The sequence below is a fragment of the Musca domestica genome, unplaced genomic scaffold (assembly GCF_030504385.1).
Source record: "Musca domestica strain aabys unplaced genomic scaffold, Musca_domestica.polishedcontigs.V.1.1 15, whole genome shotgun sequence".
Taxonomy (NCBI): Eukaryota; Metazoa; Arthropoda; class Insecta; order Diptera; family Muscidae; genus Musca; species Musca domestica.
The window spans coordinates 4255632-4271859 of record NW_026712207.1 but is presented as its reverse complement, the minus strand read 5'-3'; the positions used below and the strand labels follow the sequence as shown (position 1 = coordinate 4271859).

The following is a 16228-nucleotide window of genomic DNA, read 5'->3' as shown; positions in this document are numbered from 1 at the left end:
GAAAAATATTCTAAAAGTAAAGTATAATGCACAATATTTTAAAAAATCAATGATTATGAAAAATATTCTTAAAATCCACATAGATGAAAAATATTTCTAAAAATCCCCGATTATGAAAATTATTATTATTATTCTTAAAAATCCAATCCTATGATACATATTCTCAAAAATCGACTATTGGGAAAATATTCCCAAATATCCTCGACGCTGAAAATATTCTTAAAAATCCGCAACAATAGAAAGAATTTTTAAAAATGCACAATTATGAAAAGAATTCACGATTATAAAAAATCTTCTTAAAAGTCCACAATTACGAAAATATATTCAAATAAATAGAAATATAATCTAAAAAATCCTCGATTATGAAAAATATTCTTAAAAATCAACGATTATGAAATAATTTCTTAAAAATTCTCGATATGAAAAAATATTCTTGAAACTCCTATGTTAGGAAAACTGTTCTCAAAAGGCTACGATTAAGAGAAATATTCTTAAAAATCCACGATTATGAAAAATATTTGTAAAAATCCAAGATTATGAAAAATATTCTTAAAATTCCACGATTATGAAAAGTATTCTTAAAAATTTATGATTATGAAAAATATTCTTAAAAATCCAAGATTATGAAAAATTTTCATTAAAGTCCACGATAGTGAAAAAGAATCTTAAACTTCGACGATTACGAAAATATTTTAAAAATATTCCTAAAAATCTACTTTTAAAAAATATTATTGAAAATGCATGATTGTGAAAAATATTTATAAAAATCATCCATTATGAAATTTTTTTTTTAAAAATTCATAATTATGACAAATATTTTTAAAAATTCATAATTATGACAAATATTTATAAAAATCTACGATTATGTAAAATATTCTTAAAAATTCAAACATAATTCTTATAAATCCACGTTTATAAAAATTATTCTGAAGAACCCACTATTGTGAGAAATGTTCGTAAAAATCCTGCGTTATGAAGAATATTCTTAAGGAACATCGAATAAGAGTAATATTCTTAAAAATCCAAAATTATAAAAAATATTAAAAAATTCAGAATTATGAAAAATATAAAAATTCACAATCATGGAAAATGTACTTAAAAATCCGCGATTATGAAAAATATTCATAAAAATCCCCGATTATTAAAAAAGTTTGTTAAAAGTCCTCGATTATGAAAAATATTCATAAAAATCAATGATTATGAAATAATTTCTTAAAAATTCTCGAAATGAAAAAAACATTCTTTAAACTCCTAATATTAAAAGTCCACGATTAGGAAAAATATTTTTAGAAACCAACTATTATGCAAAATATTATGAAAAATATTCTTAAAAATCGACGATTATGAAAAATATATTCGCAAAATTCTGAAGGAAAGGCCTTAAAAAATTCGTATGAAGAAATAAGTCCTGAAAATAGTTTTCTATTGAGGGAAGCCCTAAATAAGGTCTACCATTGGTAAAAGACCTTAAAGGGTCTTTAATCGAAGATTTCCTTTCAATAGGTAAACTTTTAAATATCTTAATGGTACACCATTTCCCATTTCCGAACACTGTGCCCGGCGAGTTTATGTCACGAAACAATCAGCCACCCCCTGTTTTCAGAATTTCGGTTCATGACTCGCAGAATACGGTTTTTGTTGTTGTAAAATTGTTGTTGGTAGTAAAATTGTATCAGCCACCAGACTCTGAACGAATGAATGTTGCTGTTCGTTTTTGGCCCCAACAACAACAACAAAAAACAACACAACGCTAGCAATGTTTGGTTTGAAACATTTACGTGTTGTTGTTACTTTTTTTTGGGTTTTTTTTTTGTGTTCTCTCAGCAACATACCAAACGGCGGATGGATATATGAATGATGATGATGGCCAGCTAGCCAGAGCAGTTCACTTTTAAACGTAGAACAGACAAGACGTGTGAATAGAAAAGAAGATAATCGAGAAAAAAACATAGAAGAATAATCGTGAATATTTGCCGATATACAAAACACCTGAATTACGCTAAAAATAAAATAAAACAAGAAACACAAAATATATTTACGCCAAAAAAAAAATAAAAATAAACAAAATCAACAAAAATGCAAATTCTTGAACAAAGAGAACCCGTCATGACCTCAGCCAGCACAGAAAATTTCCAGCAATATGACAATGGCACGGCAACAGCATGTAACAGCAACAACAAGGCAGCGGAAATTAAAGAAATTCCACCAAGGTAAGTTTTCCTTCGTCCCCCGCTATTCTACACACATGTAAGGCTGTAAATACCAGACCATAGCCAACATCACCATTTCCGATTTATTCTCCACAATTAGCATTACTCAGGCCGCCACATTCTTCAATTAACAGTGAAAGTGTTTTTCTTGCTGTTGTTGGCCTCTTACAAACAAATAACAACAATGTTGCTTGGTTTCCTCCCCCCCTTACCCACAAGCCAATAAATGTTGCTGCTGCGTTACCCGTTGATGACAACAACAATACAAATTTTGGCAATTGACCAAAAAATCACAAAAATGCCCAAAAAATGAAATTCGCAGCAGAAAACAAATCGAATGGCCATTCAACACCAGCAAAAATATGTTTTTGTTTTGTTAGTCAGCAGCAGCAGCAGCGAAAATGTTTGTCATTTTTTTATGGCTGATGTGCGAATTCATAAGCTGAAAATTAAATACTACAACCCCGCTCCTCCGCCATCTAAGATGGCCCTTCACATTCCTATCTTTTGGCAATTTAATGGCCATAAGCAGCGACTTGAGTGCGCTGTCGTATAATTTTCATTTAGCACGGGACATTAATGGTAGCAGAATGAGATTGAATTGGCGAGGGTGACAGTGGTGGCGATGGCGGTGCCGCTGTTGTTGTTTGTGACAAATTATTCTGGCGACCACAAAAACATCAACAAACCATCCACCTGACTTACCAAAAATAGTCGAATATTTTCTACGCCAACCCACCATTCGAATGTTTTATTTTAGAAATGAAAGAAATACAAAAATAATTTTTGTTGACCAAGAACGATAGATCAATATGAGCTACAGTATAATTGAGGAGGAGGAGGTTGTTATAAGTTTGTTAGGATGAAACTAGTTATACCCTACAGAGGTCCACGATTTTGAGAGACTGGGAGAATTTGCAAATTGGGACTATGTATTCCCAGCATTTAGGAAATACTACTTTTTTAAGAATGTTTTTAATAATCGTGGATTTTTACGATTTTTTTCACAATCGTAGATTTTTAAGAATATTTTTCATAGCCGGATATTTTTGAGAATATTTTTCATAATCGAGGTTTTTAGAAAGATTTTCATAACCCAGGAATTTTAAGAATATTTTTCATATCTGTGGATTTTTTAAGAATATTTTTCATATTCGCTGACTTTATCGAATATTTTTTTAAAACATTTTTCACAATTGTGAAATTTTAAGAATATTTTTCATAATCGAGGAATTTTAAGAATATTTTTCATATTTGTAGATTTTTAAAGAATATTTTTCATAACCGTGGATTTTTGAGAACATTGTTCATAATCGAGGAATCGAAATAATATTTTTCATAACCGAGGATTTTTAAGAATATTTTTCATAACCGGTAGATTTTTGAGAACATTTTTCATAAACGAGGTTTTTAGAAAAATTTTCATAATAGTGAAATTTTAAGAATTTTTTCATATTTTTGGATTTTTAAGAATATTTTTTCATAACCATGTATTTTTAAATAATATTGTTCATAATCGTAGATTTTTAAGAACACTTTTCATAACCGCCGAATATTAAGAACATTTTTCCTAATTGTGGATTTCTAAAAATATTTTTTATAGTCGAAGATTTTGAAGAATATTTTTCATATCGCGATTATTAAGAATATTTTTTCAAAATCAAGGAATTTTAAGAAATAATCATAGATTTCTAAGAATATTATTGATAGCCGTGATTTTCTATGAATAATTTTCATAACCGTGGATTTTTTATAAGCGTATATTTTTTCAGAATATTTTTCATAATCGTGGATTTTTAAGAATATTTTCATTAACGTGAATTTCAAAGAATATTTTTCATAATCATAATCGTGGATTATTAAGAATATTTTACATAGTCAGGGAATTTTAAGAACATTTTTCATAATCGTTTTACGAATATTTTTCATAGTTTCTGGCTTTATCGAATATTATTCTCAATCGATGATCTATATGATTTTATTATATTTGTGGATATTCAAGAAAATTTTTCATACTCAAGGAATTTAAGAATATTTTTCGTGGATTTTTAAGAATATTTTTCATTATCGTAGATTTTTAAGAATATTTTTTATAATCATTGACTTTTAAAAATTATCTTTCATAATCGTGGATTTTTAAGAATATTTTTCATATTTATGTATTTTGAATAATCAACATTTTTCATAATCATGGATTTTTGAATATATTATTAATAATCAAAGAATATAAGGAATATTTTTCATAATCCTGGATTTTTAAAAAATTTTTCATTATCGTGAATTTTAAAGAATATTTTTCATACCGCGATTATTACGAATATTTTTCATAATCAGGGACTTTAAAGAACACTTTTCATAATCGTAAAGCTTACGAATATTTTTCATAATCGCTGGCTTTATCGAATATTATTCACAATCGATGATCTGTAAGAATTTTTTTTTATATTTGTGAATTTTTAAGAACATTTTTCATAATCATTGGATCTTAGGAATATTTTTCAATCAAGGATTTATATTTTTCCTAACCGATGATTTTTAAGATAATTTTTCATAATCGTGGAATTTTAGGAACATTTTTCATAATCGCAGATTTTAAACAATATTTTTTATAATCGTGGATTTTTAAAGAGTATTTTCCATAAACTTAGATTTAAAAGAAGATTTTTTAAAATCGTGGATTTTTAAGAATATTTTTCATAACCACTGACTTTAAAAAATACTTTTCATAATCGTTGACTTTTAAAAATAATTTTGTCATAAACGTGGATTTTAAAGAATATAAAAATCGTGGGTTTCTAGGAACATTTTTCTTATCGTGATTTATTAAGAATATTTTCCCCAATTGTAGATTTTTAAGAATATTTTTCATATTTATGGAATTTTAAGAATATTTTTTATATTTGTGGATTTTTTAAGATTATTTTTCATAATGGTGGATTTTTTTAATATATTATTCGAAAACTTCATTGTTGTCGATTTTTCAAAATATTTTTCATAATTGAGGAATTTTAAGACTATTTTTCATACATATGGATTTTTAGGAACATTTTTCATAAACAGAGATTTGTATACCCTCAGCCATATGGCTAAAGATGGTTTATATTATTTGATACGGCTGAAATAACGGTTTGAGACCCTAGGTCTCTTTTGACCAAATCCGTTTCAAGACATTCGGGGTCGATCTAGGGTTGTCCGTCTGAATTATCATCATCAATCAAATTTCGTATATAAAGTTCGGAACCGTTACTACAGCCTATGACACAAATTACTTATTCAGGACCACATCTTCTTATAGCCCCCATATAGCGGATTTCATTCGAGCGGCATTTTTTTGACAGAAATTTTTTTTTTGAAATTTTTCAAGTTTCTTCCAAATGGTGGAGGGTACGGCCGAACTTAGCTGCTTTTTTACTTGTTATCTGGTTAACTTGTTAAAAATATGAACTTTTTGGAATGTTTTTATTTTTGTGGATTTTTAAGAATATTTACTATGGGGGATTCACCAGAAAATTTTTCAAAATCGTTGATTTTTAAAAATTGTTTGTATATTTTTTATTTGTATTTTACTTTTCATAATCTTGGATTCTTTTAAAAAATTGAGTTTTCAAAACATTTTTAAAATTTGTGGGCATATTTTTTAACCGAGGATTTTTTATATCAGCGATTCTTTTACCTTAGTATCCACTTCGAATTCCCTATATTTGAAAAATCATGTTACCACGCCCTTGTCAGTCACCAAAAAAAATAAATTAGATATTTTGCCAAACATATATTTAATTTCTACTTGCCTCAGACAAATTGCTGACAAATTTCGATCATGTATTAAAAATGTGACTTGTGGTGATCTTACTAGAACGAAATATTACATGAATTCAATGAGAATTGGCTAAAAGTCAAATTGGCTCTTTCCCTAATGTCAGTGCCAATTCGAACAAGTTATAATTATATATAACATATATGGTCACATAGATACCTTAGATATTCTAAAAGACAACCAATGTAGTGTCAATCTGGCACATATTTATATCAAACTTAGGTTAGATACGAAATGGACTATATTGGTCCATTTTTTCGGAAGTGGTCATAACTTTCAATAGTCATAATGCAATTCAAAATATATTTAAACAAGTTAAATAGAATCAGTCCGTATTGTCGACAGCTGCATACCCTCAGCCAATGTTCGGTATTTAAATATATTTTGACTTCTGTTTGTATTCAATTTTTTTGACCGTCTATGGAGTAGGTTCCGAAGGAATGGACCAATATTGTCCATTTCGTATCGGACCTAAATAAATATAATATTAATATAACGAAGTGCCAGGTTTGGATTTTATCGACTACTTCCTTCACTGTATATGAGATATGTGATAATTTTTAGAAAATGTTAAAAATTGCGTGAGGTACCAGATATTCGACTTCATCTAATACAGATAAAAAATGGTATGGGCAAAATCGAAATTTTTTTATCTAATTTTATGCGAAATTATAAATTCCATATTCAGCTCAAGTTTCTGGATGGAAAAAATATTTAGCTGTAGCAAGTTGTAAGGAATCGCTGACTTGTTTCGTAAGTTATGACAGATAAAAGTATTGAAAATTGTAACCCTTTTCATCTTAGCAAATATGGTCGTATGGGTGAAATTTGGAGAGAGTTGTATGCTTATTTCGCTTTCTTTGAAAGTTTTGTTTTTCAAAATGTTGATCCTTATGTGGGCGAGGTACCAGAAAAAATGGTCCGATATCTACCATCTTTATAACAGATCTTGCGTTGACGGAAATATTGAGGTGTACCAAGTCTAATTGAAATCGGAGGTTATTATCGCGTTTTTTGAGCTTCAAAATTTTGCACCTTTGTGAGGGAATTACCAGAAAGAGTAGACCGATACATCCCATCGTCACAGCAGATCTTGTGTTAGTTGAAATAATGGGATGTGTGAAATAAGAAGAGAACTGAATGCTTATTTCGGATTTTATAATCGTTTTGATTATTCAAAACTTTGACCCTTTGTGGGGGAGGTACTAGAAGGGATGATCCGATCTCAACCATCTTTATAATAGATATTGTGTTGATGGAAATGTTGATATATGATAAGTTTGAATGGAATCAGATTTTGATTTCGCGTCAAATTTTAAATTGGATATTAAAGTTCAAAGGGTCGAAATTTTGACCCTTTGGGGGTGGGGGAGGTACCAGAAGGATTGGAACGGTGTATACCATATTTACAGAAGATCTTGTTTTAGTTGAAATAATGGGACATGTGAAACTTTAAGAGAGTTGAATGCTTATTTCGGATTTTGTTATTCAATAGTTAGACTCTTTGTGGGGGGAGATACCAGAAGAAATCGTCAGATCTTGACCATCCTTATAACAGATCTTGTGTTGATGGAAATATTGAGATGCTCCAAGTCTGAATGAAAGCGGATGATAATTTTAGGAGTTTCATGGATATTGCAAATGTTGACTCTTTTGTGGGGGAGATATCAGAAGAAGTGGACCGATATATTCCATCTTCACACCAGATCTTGATTTTATATAATTATTGGGATGTGTGAAATTTTAAGACAATTGGATTCTTACATCACATTATATAAGAGTTATAATTATTAAAAATTTGTATCCTTTGTGGGGGAGGCACTTGATGGAGTGGTCCGATTTTGTCCATTTTTGCATCTGACCTAGCACTGATGCAAATGTTAGGTTTAGCAAAGTTGGAGCAAAATCAGATTGTTGCTTCTCTTTCTGTGCAGATTTTTTTGAAAATTTCGACCTTTTGTGGGGTAGGTACCAGACGGGGTGTACCGATGTATTTCATCTTATCACCAGACCTTGGATTGATAAAAATAATTGAATGCATGAAATTTGAAGACAATCGGACTCTTACATAACATTTAATGAGAGTTGTAATTGTTCAAAATTTTGAACTTTTGTGGGGGAGTTACTTGATGAAGTAGGCCGATATTGTCCATTTGCGCACCTGACGTAGCACAGATGCAAATATTAGGATTCGCAACGTTGAAGCAAAATCGCATTATCCTTTCTCTTTTTGTGCACAAAAGTATTTTTTGTGAGACCTTTTGACCTTTTGTGGGGGAGGTACCAGACCAAGTGGACCAATATTGTCAATCTCAGAACTTGATCTAGGTTTGCTGATAATAATCCCATGTACCAAGCTTGGACCAGACCGGATACACCCTTCGAGCTGACAAACGGACAGTCAGACAGATCATGGCAATCAAATGGTCTGAAACGGATTTGGTCCAAAGAGACCTAGGGTTCAAAACCGTTATTTCGATGAGGCACATTTCGGCCGTATCAAATGATATATACAGGGTTGCCCATATTCGACGGACCCATCTGGCAACGCCATAACTTTTGACAGAGATGTCACATCGCTTAATGACATACCGTGTTTGAAGCGTCAGTCGAAGCAGATTTTTACCATGAACCAATACACGCCACGCGAAATAGTTGAAATTTACATTCAACAGAAGAAGTCAATTGTGTAAAAACATTAAAAAATGTGAGAAGTGCGCCTTCTAAGAACACCATTAAGCGTTTACACGAAAAATTTTCGACTGGTAAGGCTCTTTCTAATCCGAAGAGGCCATATAAAAGTCGACCAAGGCGATCGGCCGAGAATATCGCAGCCGTACGAGCCAGTGTTGAGAGGTCCCCAAGAACATCCCAAAAACGCCGTTCTCAGCAGTTGGGCATGGCTCGGTCCACTTTACAACGGATTATTCGCATTGATTTGCTTTTGTTCTCGTACAAAATTCAATTGACGCAAAGAATGTTGCCTGCGGACAAGCCTCGTCGATTGGAATGGGCCCAAAGGTCCTTCGAATATGGGCAACCCGTACCCCTTTCTAGCCATATGGCTGAGTGTATAATTAACTGATTTTGGCTGAGGGTACATACATGTCGTCAAAACCGACTGAGATTTTTTTTGTTTTTATTTTTAATTTCCAAATATTGTTTTTGTTGGGGTTTTGTTTCACAAAAATGCGTTCTAGCATGATTCATGTGAAAACATATTCAAATCCATTGGGCGCCATTAGTTTTATAGTTTATTTGAATGGGTCATTGGCATAGAATTTATTCAATTGAAATATTTGCAAATAAAAAAATTAGGTCATTAAAATAAAAAAAAAATTGGAGCACTCAATAATTTCATATATACAAACAAATAAATATATATATAAAAACATATTTATATATGTATAATGTCAAGATCGTTATAATATACGACATCAATTCCCATAAATATCATGGACTCGCCTAACACAGAAAACATATATATTTAAAAAAAATATATAGACTCAAAAAGAAAACTTAAGAAAAAATTTTAATTTTTTATTCGACAACCTTGAAAAACTATAATTTATACATTTGCAAATTTCCTTGTATAAAATAAATTAGCAAAGAAAAAAATTCAATGGACAATGACAAACATGTGTAAAATATTTATTAATTTGATGGTCAGGGAAATGCTTTGTTAGGAAAAAAATTTGAAAAGCAAAAATATGGCATTCGAAACAAATTAAGTGCTTGTTATTGAAAATCTACAACCAATAGCACATATGCGTATATATTTATATATACTTATATATTTTAACAAATTTTATTTGGCCAAATCAAGCCATTCATAAATTTTCTAAAAAATTACTTTGTTTTTGTTTTCATTGTTTTTTCTCGAATAGCCCCCATTTAATAGAATTTGAAATAATTTATGTTCCCCATTTCGTTTTTTGGATAATTATTTTCTGTTTTTAAATTAATTATAACATTGTTGTTCTTTGTTCATTGACTTTTGCTGCGAATTGGGATCCATCTGCGAAAACCGTGGAATTATTCGTCACAGTTTATTATTTAAACAATTTTTGTTTTCATTTCTGTGGTCGAACTGGACAATGAGCCAGCCATTCCAATCAATTCCCCCTCACACCTGATGTTCGTTGAGTCAGTCGTATCATTATTGTTTATGGCGTAGAATGTTGTTTTGGAAAATGGCATAAAACAAGACATGACCTAACATGACTGACGTCAAAAGCCGCACAAAAGTGCCGACGTCAAATAAACGGTGAGATAATTATTATTTTGTTTTTTTCCCCAAAAAATATAAATATCTATATAATTTGGCAGATTCAAAAATAGAATGGAATTTTGTTGTTCTCTTAAAATGAAATAAAACATTTTGGGGTTTATTTGCGTCGCATCCTTTTGTTCCATTCCCCCTGGCATAAAAATAGCCGAACGTAAATTTCAAAATTCCCCTCACACAAAATCTCCCTTTCCCCTTGATCAACACATTCATTCAGGTTAAATTTGTTTCCAAAATATTATCTTTCGCTGTCCGAACTCACGTACCCACATTGAGTTTGAATAAACCAAAAAAAAAGTTTTATTTTGAGAAAGCGGAAAAATATGTTGTTGTTATTTTTCTCCTGTTCTAGTGATCCGTTTTTCTTTGTTTCGGTGTGTTGCTTGTTCAGGCTGATCAAACGATCATGGACGTCATAGATTACTCTGAGTTTTCACTTTTGCTGTGTGTGATGTTGATGTGTGTGGATGTGTCTGAGTATGGTTGTGGGGAAAAACTAACAACAAATAAAATTTATGTTTTAATTTTTCGTTGTGGAATTTGCTATGACCAATGCCACTATATGGGAAGAGTTGGCATATTTGATACAGCCGATGGTTGGTCTATACATATGATAATTAAAATTCATCTTAAAAAGGTTTAAAAATCCACGTCTATGGCTCCTTAAAAAAGTTTTAAAAATCCACGTTTATGGCTGTCCTATCCTTTGAAAATAGTAAAAAAATATATTTTAAGAAATATTTTGAAAAAATTCACATTTCTGGCTTGAATGTCCCCTGAAAATAGTTTTAAGAAACATCTCTAGAAATCCCACGTTTGTGACTCTGAAGGTCCTTTGAGAATAGTTTGGCTCTGAAGGTTCTTTGAGAATAGTTAGGTTCTTTGTTTTTTTTAAGTTCTTTAATAAAAACTACTTTTTTAAAAATCCATGTTTTTGTAGGACCTTTAAAAAATGTAAAAAGTCTACGTTTTTGTAGGACCTTTAAAAAAATGTAAAAAGTCTACGTTTTTGTAGGACCTTTAAAAAAATGTAAAAAGTCTACGTTTTTGTAGGTCCTTGAAAAAAAATATTTTGAAAAAAGTCGACGTTTTTAGGTCCTTCAAAAAATATATTTTAAAAATCCACGTTTTTATAGGTCCTTTAAAAAAATATATTTTAAAAATCCACGTTTTTATTTGTCCTTTAAAAAAATATATTTTAAAAATCCACGTTTTTATTTGTCCTTTAAAAAAATATATTTTAAAAATCCACGTTTTTATTTGTCCTTTAAAAAATATATTTTAAAAATCCACGTTTTTATTTGTCCTTTAAAAAATATATTTTAAAAATCCACGTTTTTATTTGTCCTTTAAAAAATATATTTTAAAAATCCACGTTTTTATTTGTCCTTTAAAAAATATATTTTAAAAATCCACGTTTTTATTTGTCCTTTAAAAAATATATTTTAAAAATCCACGTTTTTATTTGTCCTTTAAAAAATATATTTTAAAAATCCACGTTTTTATTTGTCCTTTAAAAAATATATTTTAAAAATCCACGTTTTTATTTGTCCTTTAAAAAATATATTTTAAAAATCCACGTTTTTATTTGTCCTTTAAAAAATATATTTTAAAAATCCACGTTTTTATTTGTCCTTTAAAAAATATATTTTAAAAATCCACGTTTTTATTTGTCCTTTAAAAAATATATTTTAAAAATCCACGTTAGTGACTCAAAAGGTCTTTTGAAAAATATTTTTAAAAAATCCACGTTAGTGACTCAAAAGGTCCTTTGAAAAATATTTTTAAAAAATCCACGTCAGTGACTCAAAAGGTCCTTTGAAAAGTATTTTTAAAAAATCCACGTTAGTGACTCAAAAGGTCATTTGAAAAATATTTTTGAAAAATCGACGTTAGTGGCTCAAAAGGTCCTTTGAAAAATATTTTTAAAAAAATCCACTTTAGTGGCTCAAAAGGTCCTTTGAAAAATATTTTTAAAAAATCCACGTTAGTGGATGGTCCCTTGAAAATATTTTTAAAAAATCCACGGTTGTTGAATGGAAGGTCCTTTGAAAAATATTTTTAGAAAAATCCACGTTAGTGGCTCAAAACGTCCTTTTGAAAAATATTTTTAAAAAATCCACGTTTGTTGAATGGAATGCCCTTTGAAAAATATTTTTTAAAAAATCCACGTTCGATGACCTGGATGTCCTTTAAACATTATTTTTAAAAAATCCACGTTCGATGACCTGGATGTCCTTTAAACATTATTTTTAAAAAATCCACGTTCGATGACCTGGATGTCCTTTAAACATTATTTTTCAATAATCCACGTTTGTTGAATGGAAGGTCATTTGAAAAATAATTTTTAAAAAATTCACGTTTGTTGAATGGAAGGTCATTTGAAAAATAATTTTTAAAAAATCCACGTTTGTTGAGTGGAAGGTCCTTTGAAAAATATTTTTTAAAAAATCCACGGTTGTTGAGAGGAAGGTCCTTTGAAAAATATTTTTTTAAAAAATCCACGTTTGATGAACTGGAGGTCCTTTGAAAAAAAAAATTTTAAAAAATCCACGTTTGATGACCTGGAGGTCCTTTAAACATTATTTTTAAAGAATACACGTTTGTTGAATGGAAGGTCCTTTGAAAAATTTTTTTTAGAAAATCTACGTTTGTTGCATGAAAGGTCATTTGAAATTTATTTTTAAAAATCTACGTTTGTAGCTCTGAAGGTCATTTTAAAAATTTGGTTAAAAAATCCACGTTTCTGTCTTTTAGGTCCTTTAAAAAAAAATTGAAAAGTCGAAGTTTGTGAAGGTCCTTTAAAATATCTTTTATAAATTCCACGTTTGTGTAGGTTCTTTAAAAAATATTTTTTTTAAAAATCTTCGTTTTTGTAGGTCCTTTAAAAATATTTAAAAAAATCCATTTAGCGTCTCATAAGTCCTTTGAAAAATATTTAAAAAATGCACGATTGGTAGCTCCAAAGGACCATTGAAAGATATTAATATAAGATCCCTTATATATTTTTTTTTTAAATTCTGTAGGTCCTCTAAATTTTTTTTTAAAGAAAATTCACATTCCTATGAAAAAGCGTTTTAAAAATCCAGCGATAAAGGTCCTTTGACAAATTCAAAATAAATCACGTTCTGAAGCTCCTGTGAAAAATATTTCTAAAAATACAAGTTTTATTCTTGAAAAGATATTAAAAAACCAGGTTTGGCTCTGAAGGTTCTTTGAAACAAATTTTAAAAAATCCACGCTTGTGGATTTTTTTTGTTGTAAATCCGTTATAAAACTTATTGAAAAAATGTTCATAAAATTATATATTTGAATCCCATTTTTCCATAACCAACAATATTATTTATCCATTTCCTTACCATAAAAATTTAATAAAATTTTTTTCTCTCCTATATTTCTAGCTTTCCCGGAGTTTCTCAGCTATTGCCACACCTCTACTTATGTGGGGCCAGTGTTCTCTCGCCCACTGTGATCACTTCTCTTGGCATCAATTTGGTCATCAATGTTGCCTCCGAACTACCCGATACCCCACTACCCACCACTGTACCCATTTTGTATTTACGAATTGATATCTCGGATCGTCCAAATGCGGAGTTGCACAAACATTTCGATGAGGTGGCCGATATGATTGAAGAAGTACGACAAAATGGTGGTAAAACCTTAGTCCACTGTGTGGCTGGTGTTAGCCGTTCGGCATCCCTCTGTTTGGCCTATTTGATGAAATACTGCGGCATGACCCTGCACGATGCCTTTATGCACATCAAGAGTGTACGACCTCAAATTCGACCCAATACTGGATTTTTTGAACAACTCCGTTGCTACGATGAACAAATTCATGGCCGGCAATCGGTGAAAATGGTATTTCTCGAGTGTTTACAGCGGGAAATTCCCGATGTTTATGAAACGGAATTTCGTCCCATGGAAGAGTTCTATCAGCGCCAGCGGCTGGCCAATAAACGTAACCGCCAGACACCTTTGACCACATAGGGGGGATGAACGTGGGCACACATTCAAGGTTAAAGGGATACATTTTCATCATCTTTACATTTTGTAGCACCCGCAAAGGCGAGGTTTCCTTCCTCGCCTCAAGGAAATAAGCATTTTTCTTAAAATCACTGTAATTGTCGAATATGTTGGAAATGAAAATATCCGAATGGAGGTTAACTGTGCTGTACTGAAGCAAAAGGAGAGAACTTTAATGATTGACGGATTGCAAGTCCGTCCTGAGAGGGCAAAAGTATTTTGTGAATCGTTAGCGCATGCGCATATGTATGTTTGTTTATTGTGAATTTAGTTTAGTCGTAAATTGCACATTTGTACATGTTACACACATACATACATAAATCACATTCATCAACGATACACATTCAAATATATTTTTCTTTTGTAAAAATTTATAAATAAAAGAGAAGAAACAAATGAAAATAGAGAAAATAAAAGTTTTTTTAATTTAAAAAAGGGAAATTCTTTTGGAGGTTTCTAGGACATAAACTTTGGAGGTCTTTTTAAGATACAGGGTCATATGTTGGAAGATGCTCGTATCAAATTCTATTTTGAGCTATTTCCCCAAAAAAAGATCGCCATTAGCTTCGTTCCCGAACTAGAATATGCGGAAAACATAAAAAATTATGTCCACTTACAAGAATTAAGGAGAACGAAAAAATAGTATGAAGTTAAAGAAGGTCTTGTTTTGAAGTAAGGGAAGACTAACTTATATTTTGTGAAAATCGTATAATGTAGTACTGTATGGCTGGTTCTTGAACACAGCTACTGTCTGTCATATTCAACATAAACGAATATTTAAGTTAAGTTATCAAAAAATAAAGCATACTTTTAGGCACTTTTCCCGTATATCCTTAAAAGTAAATAAGATTAAGTGCAATAATATTAAGATAAGGTTCTTATATATATGTTTCCATCGCTTAAAAAAGTTTTGAATAATTAAAAAAGCAATTCTTATTATTTTCAAATTAATTTTTCCCAAAAAATTCGAAAATTGTACAGAAATTTTAAACTCAACAAAGCAATTTTTTATATGAGAGATTAAAGCTCTACAGCAGAGTTGTTTTTACCCTACCTTTTGAAGTTTATCTACCTTTCTGATTGTGACAGGTTCTGAATCAAGTTTACTGGCCACATTTACTGGCCATTGGTGGTTCAATTTGAAGTGGATTCCGAGTTTTTCCATTTCTTAATTGAAATTTACAAATTATTATATAAAAAATTACGATCCAAGGAGCAGTTTGGTGTCCTCGAAAATCCTTTGAAAAATCTCTTTTAAAAATTTACGTTTGTGGCTGTGAAAGTCCTTCGAAAAATTTGATTAAAAAATCTGTTTTAAAAATTTACGTTTCGAAAAATTTGATTTAAAAATTTACGTTTCAAAATATTTGATTTAAAAATCCACGTTTGTGGTTCTGAAGTTCCTTTTAAAGAAATCAAATTTTGGTCCATGAAGGTCCTTCGAAAAATCAGTTTTAAAAAACCCACATTTGTGGTTCTGAAAGTCCTTAAAAAATATTTTTTTTTAAATCCTTGTTTCTGACCCTGAAATTTGTGGCTTTGAAGGTCCTTTAAAAATATTTTTGTGTCCTTCGAAAAATCAGTTTTAAAAAAACCATGTTTGTTGTTCTGAAGGTCATTTAAAAGATACTCTCAAAGAAATTTACTTTTGTATCCTTGAAGGTCCTTTGAAAAATCTGTTTTACAAACCCATGTTTGTGGTTAAGGCTCTTTCGAAAAATATGTTTTAAAAATTCACGTTTATGGTTTTGAAAGTCCTGCAAACAATCCTTTTTAAAAGTCCACGTTTGAGGTTCTGAAAGTTGCTTAAAAATATTATCAAAAAAAATCTACTTTGGAGTCCCTTAAAATCCTTCGAGAAACAAATTGATTTAAAAATCCACGTTTGTGCTT

At 30.3% G+C, this 16228-nt stretch overlaps 1 protein-coding gene across 1 annotated transcript; it reads left to right on the top strand.

The window, feature by feature from the left end:
• Positions 1-1831: 1831 nt before the first annotated feature.
• Positions 1832-14732, top strand: LOC101894564 (dual specificity protein phosphatase 18). Its single transcript, XM_005188022.4, has 2 exons — positions 1832-2210; positions 13714-14732. The coding sequence occupies exons 1-2, from the start codon at positions 2077-2079 to the stop codon at positions 14297-14299; spliced, it is 720 nt and encodes a 239-aa protein (XP_005188079.2). The 5' UTR covers positions 1832-2076; the 3' UTR covers positions 14300-14732.
• The last annotated feature ends 1496 nt before the right edge of the window (positions 14733-16228 follow it).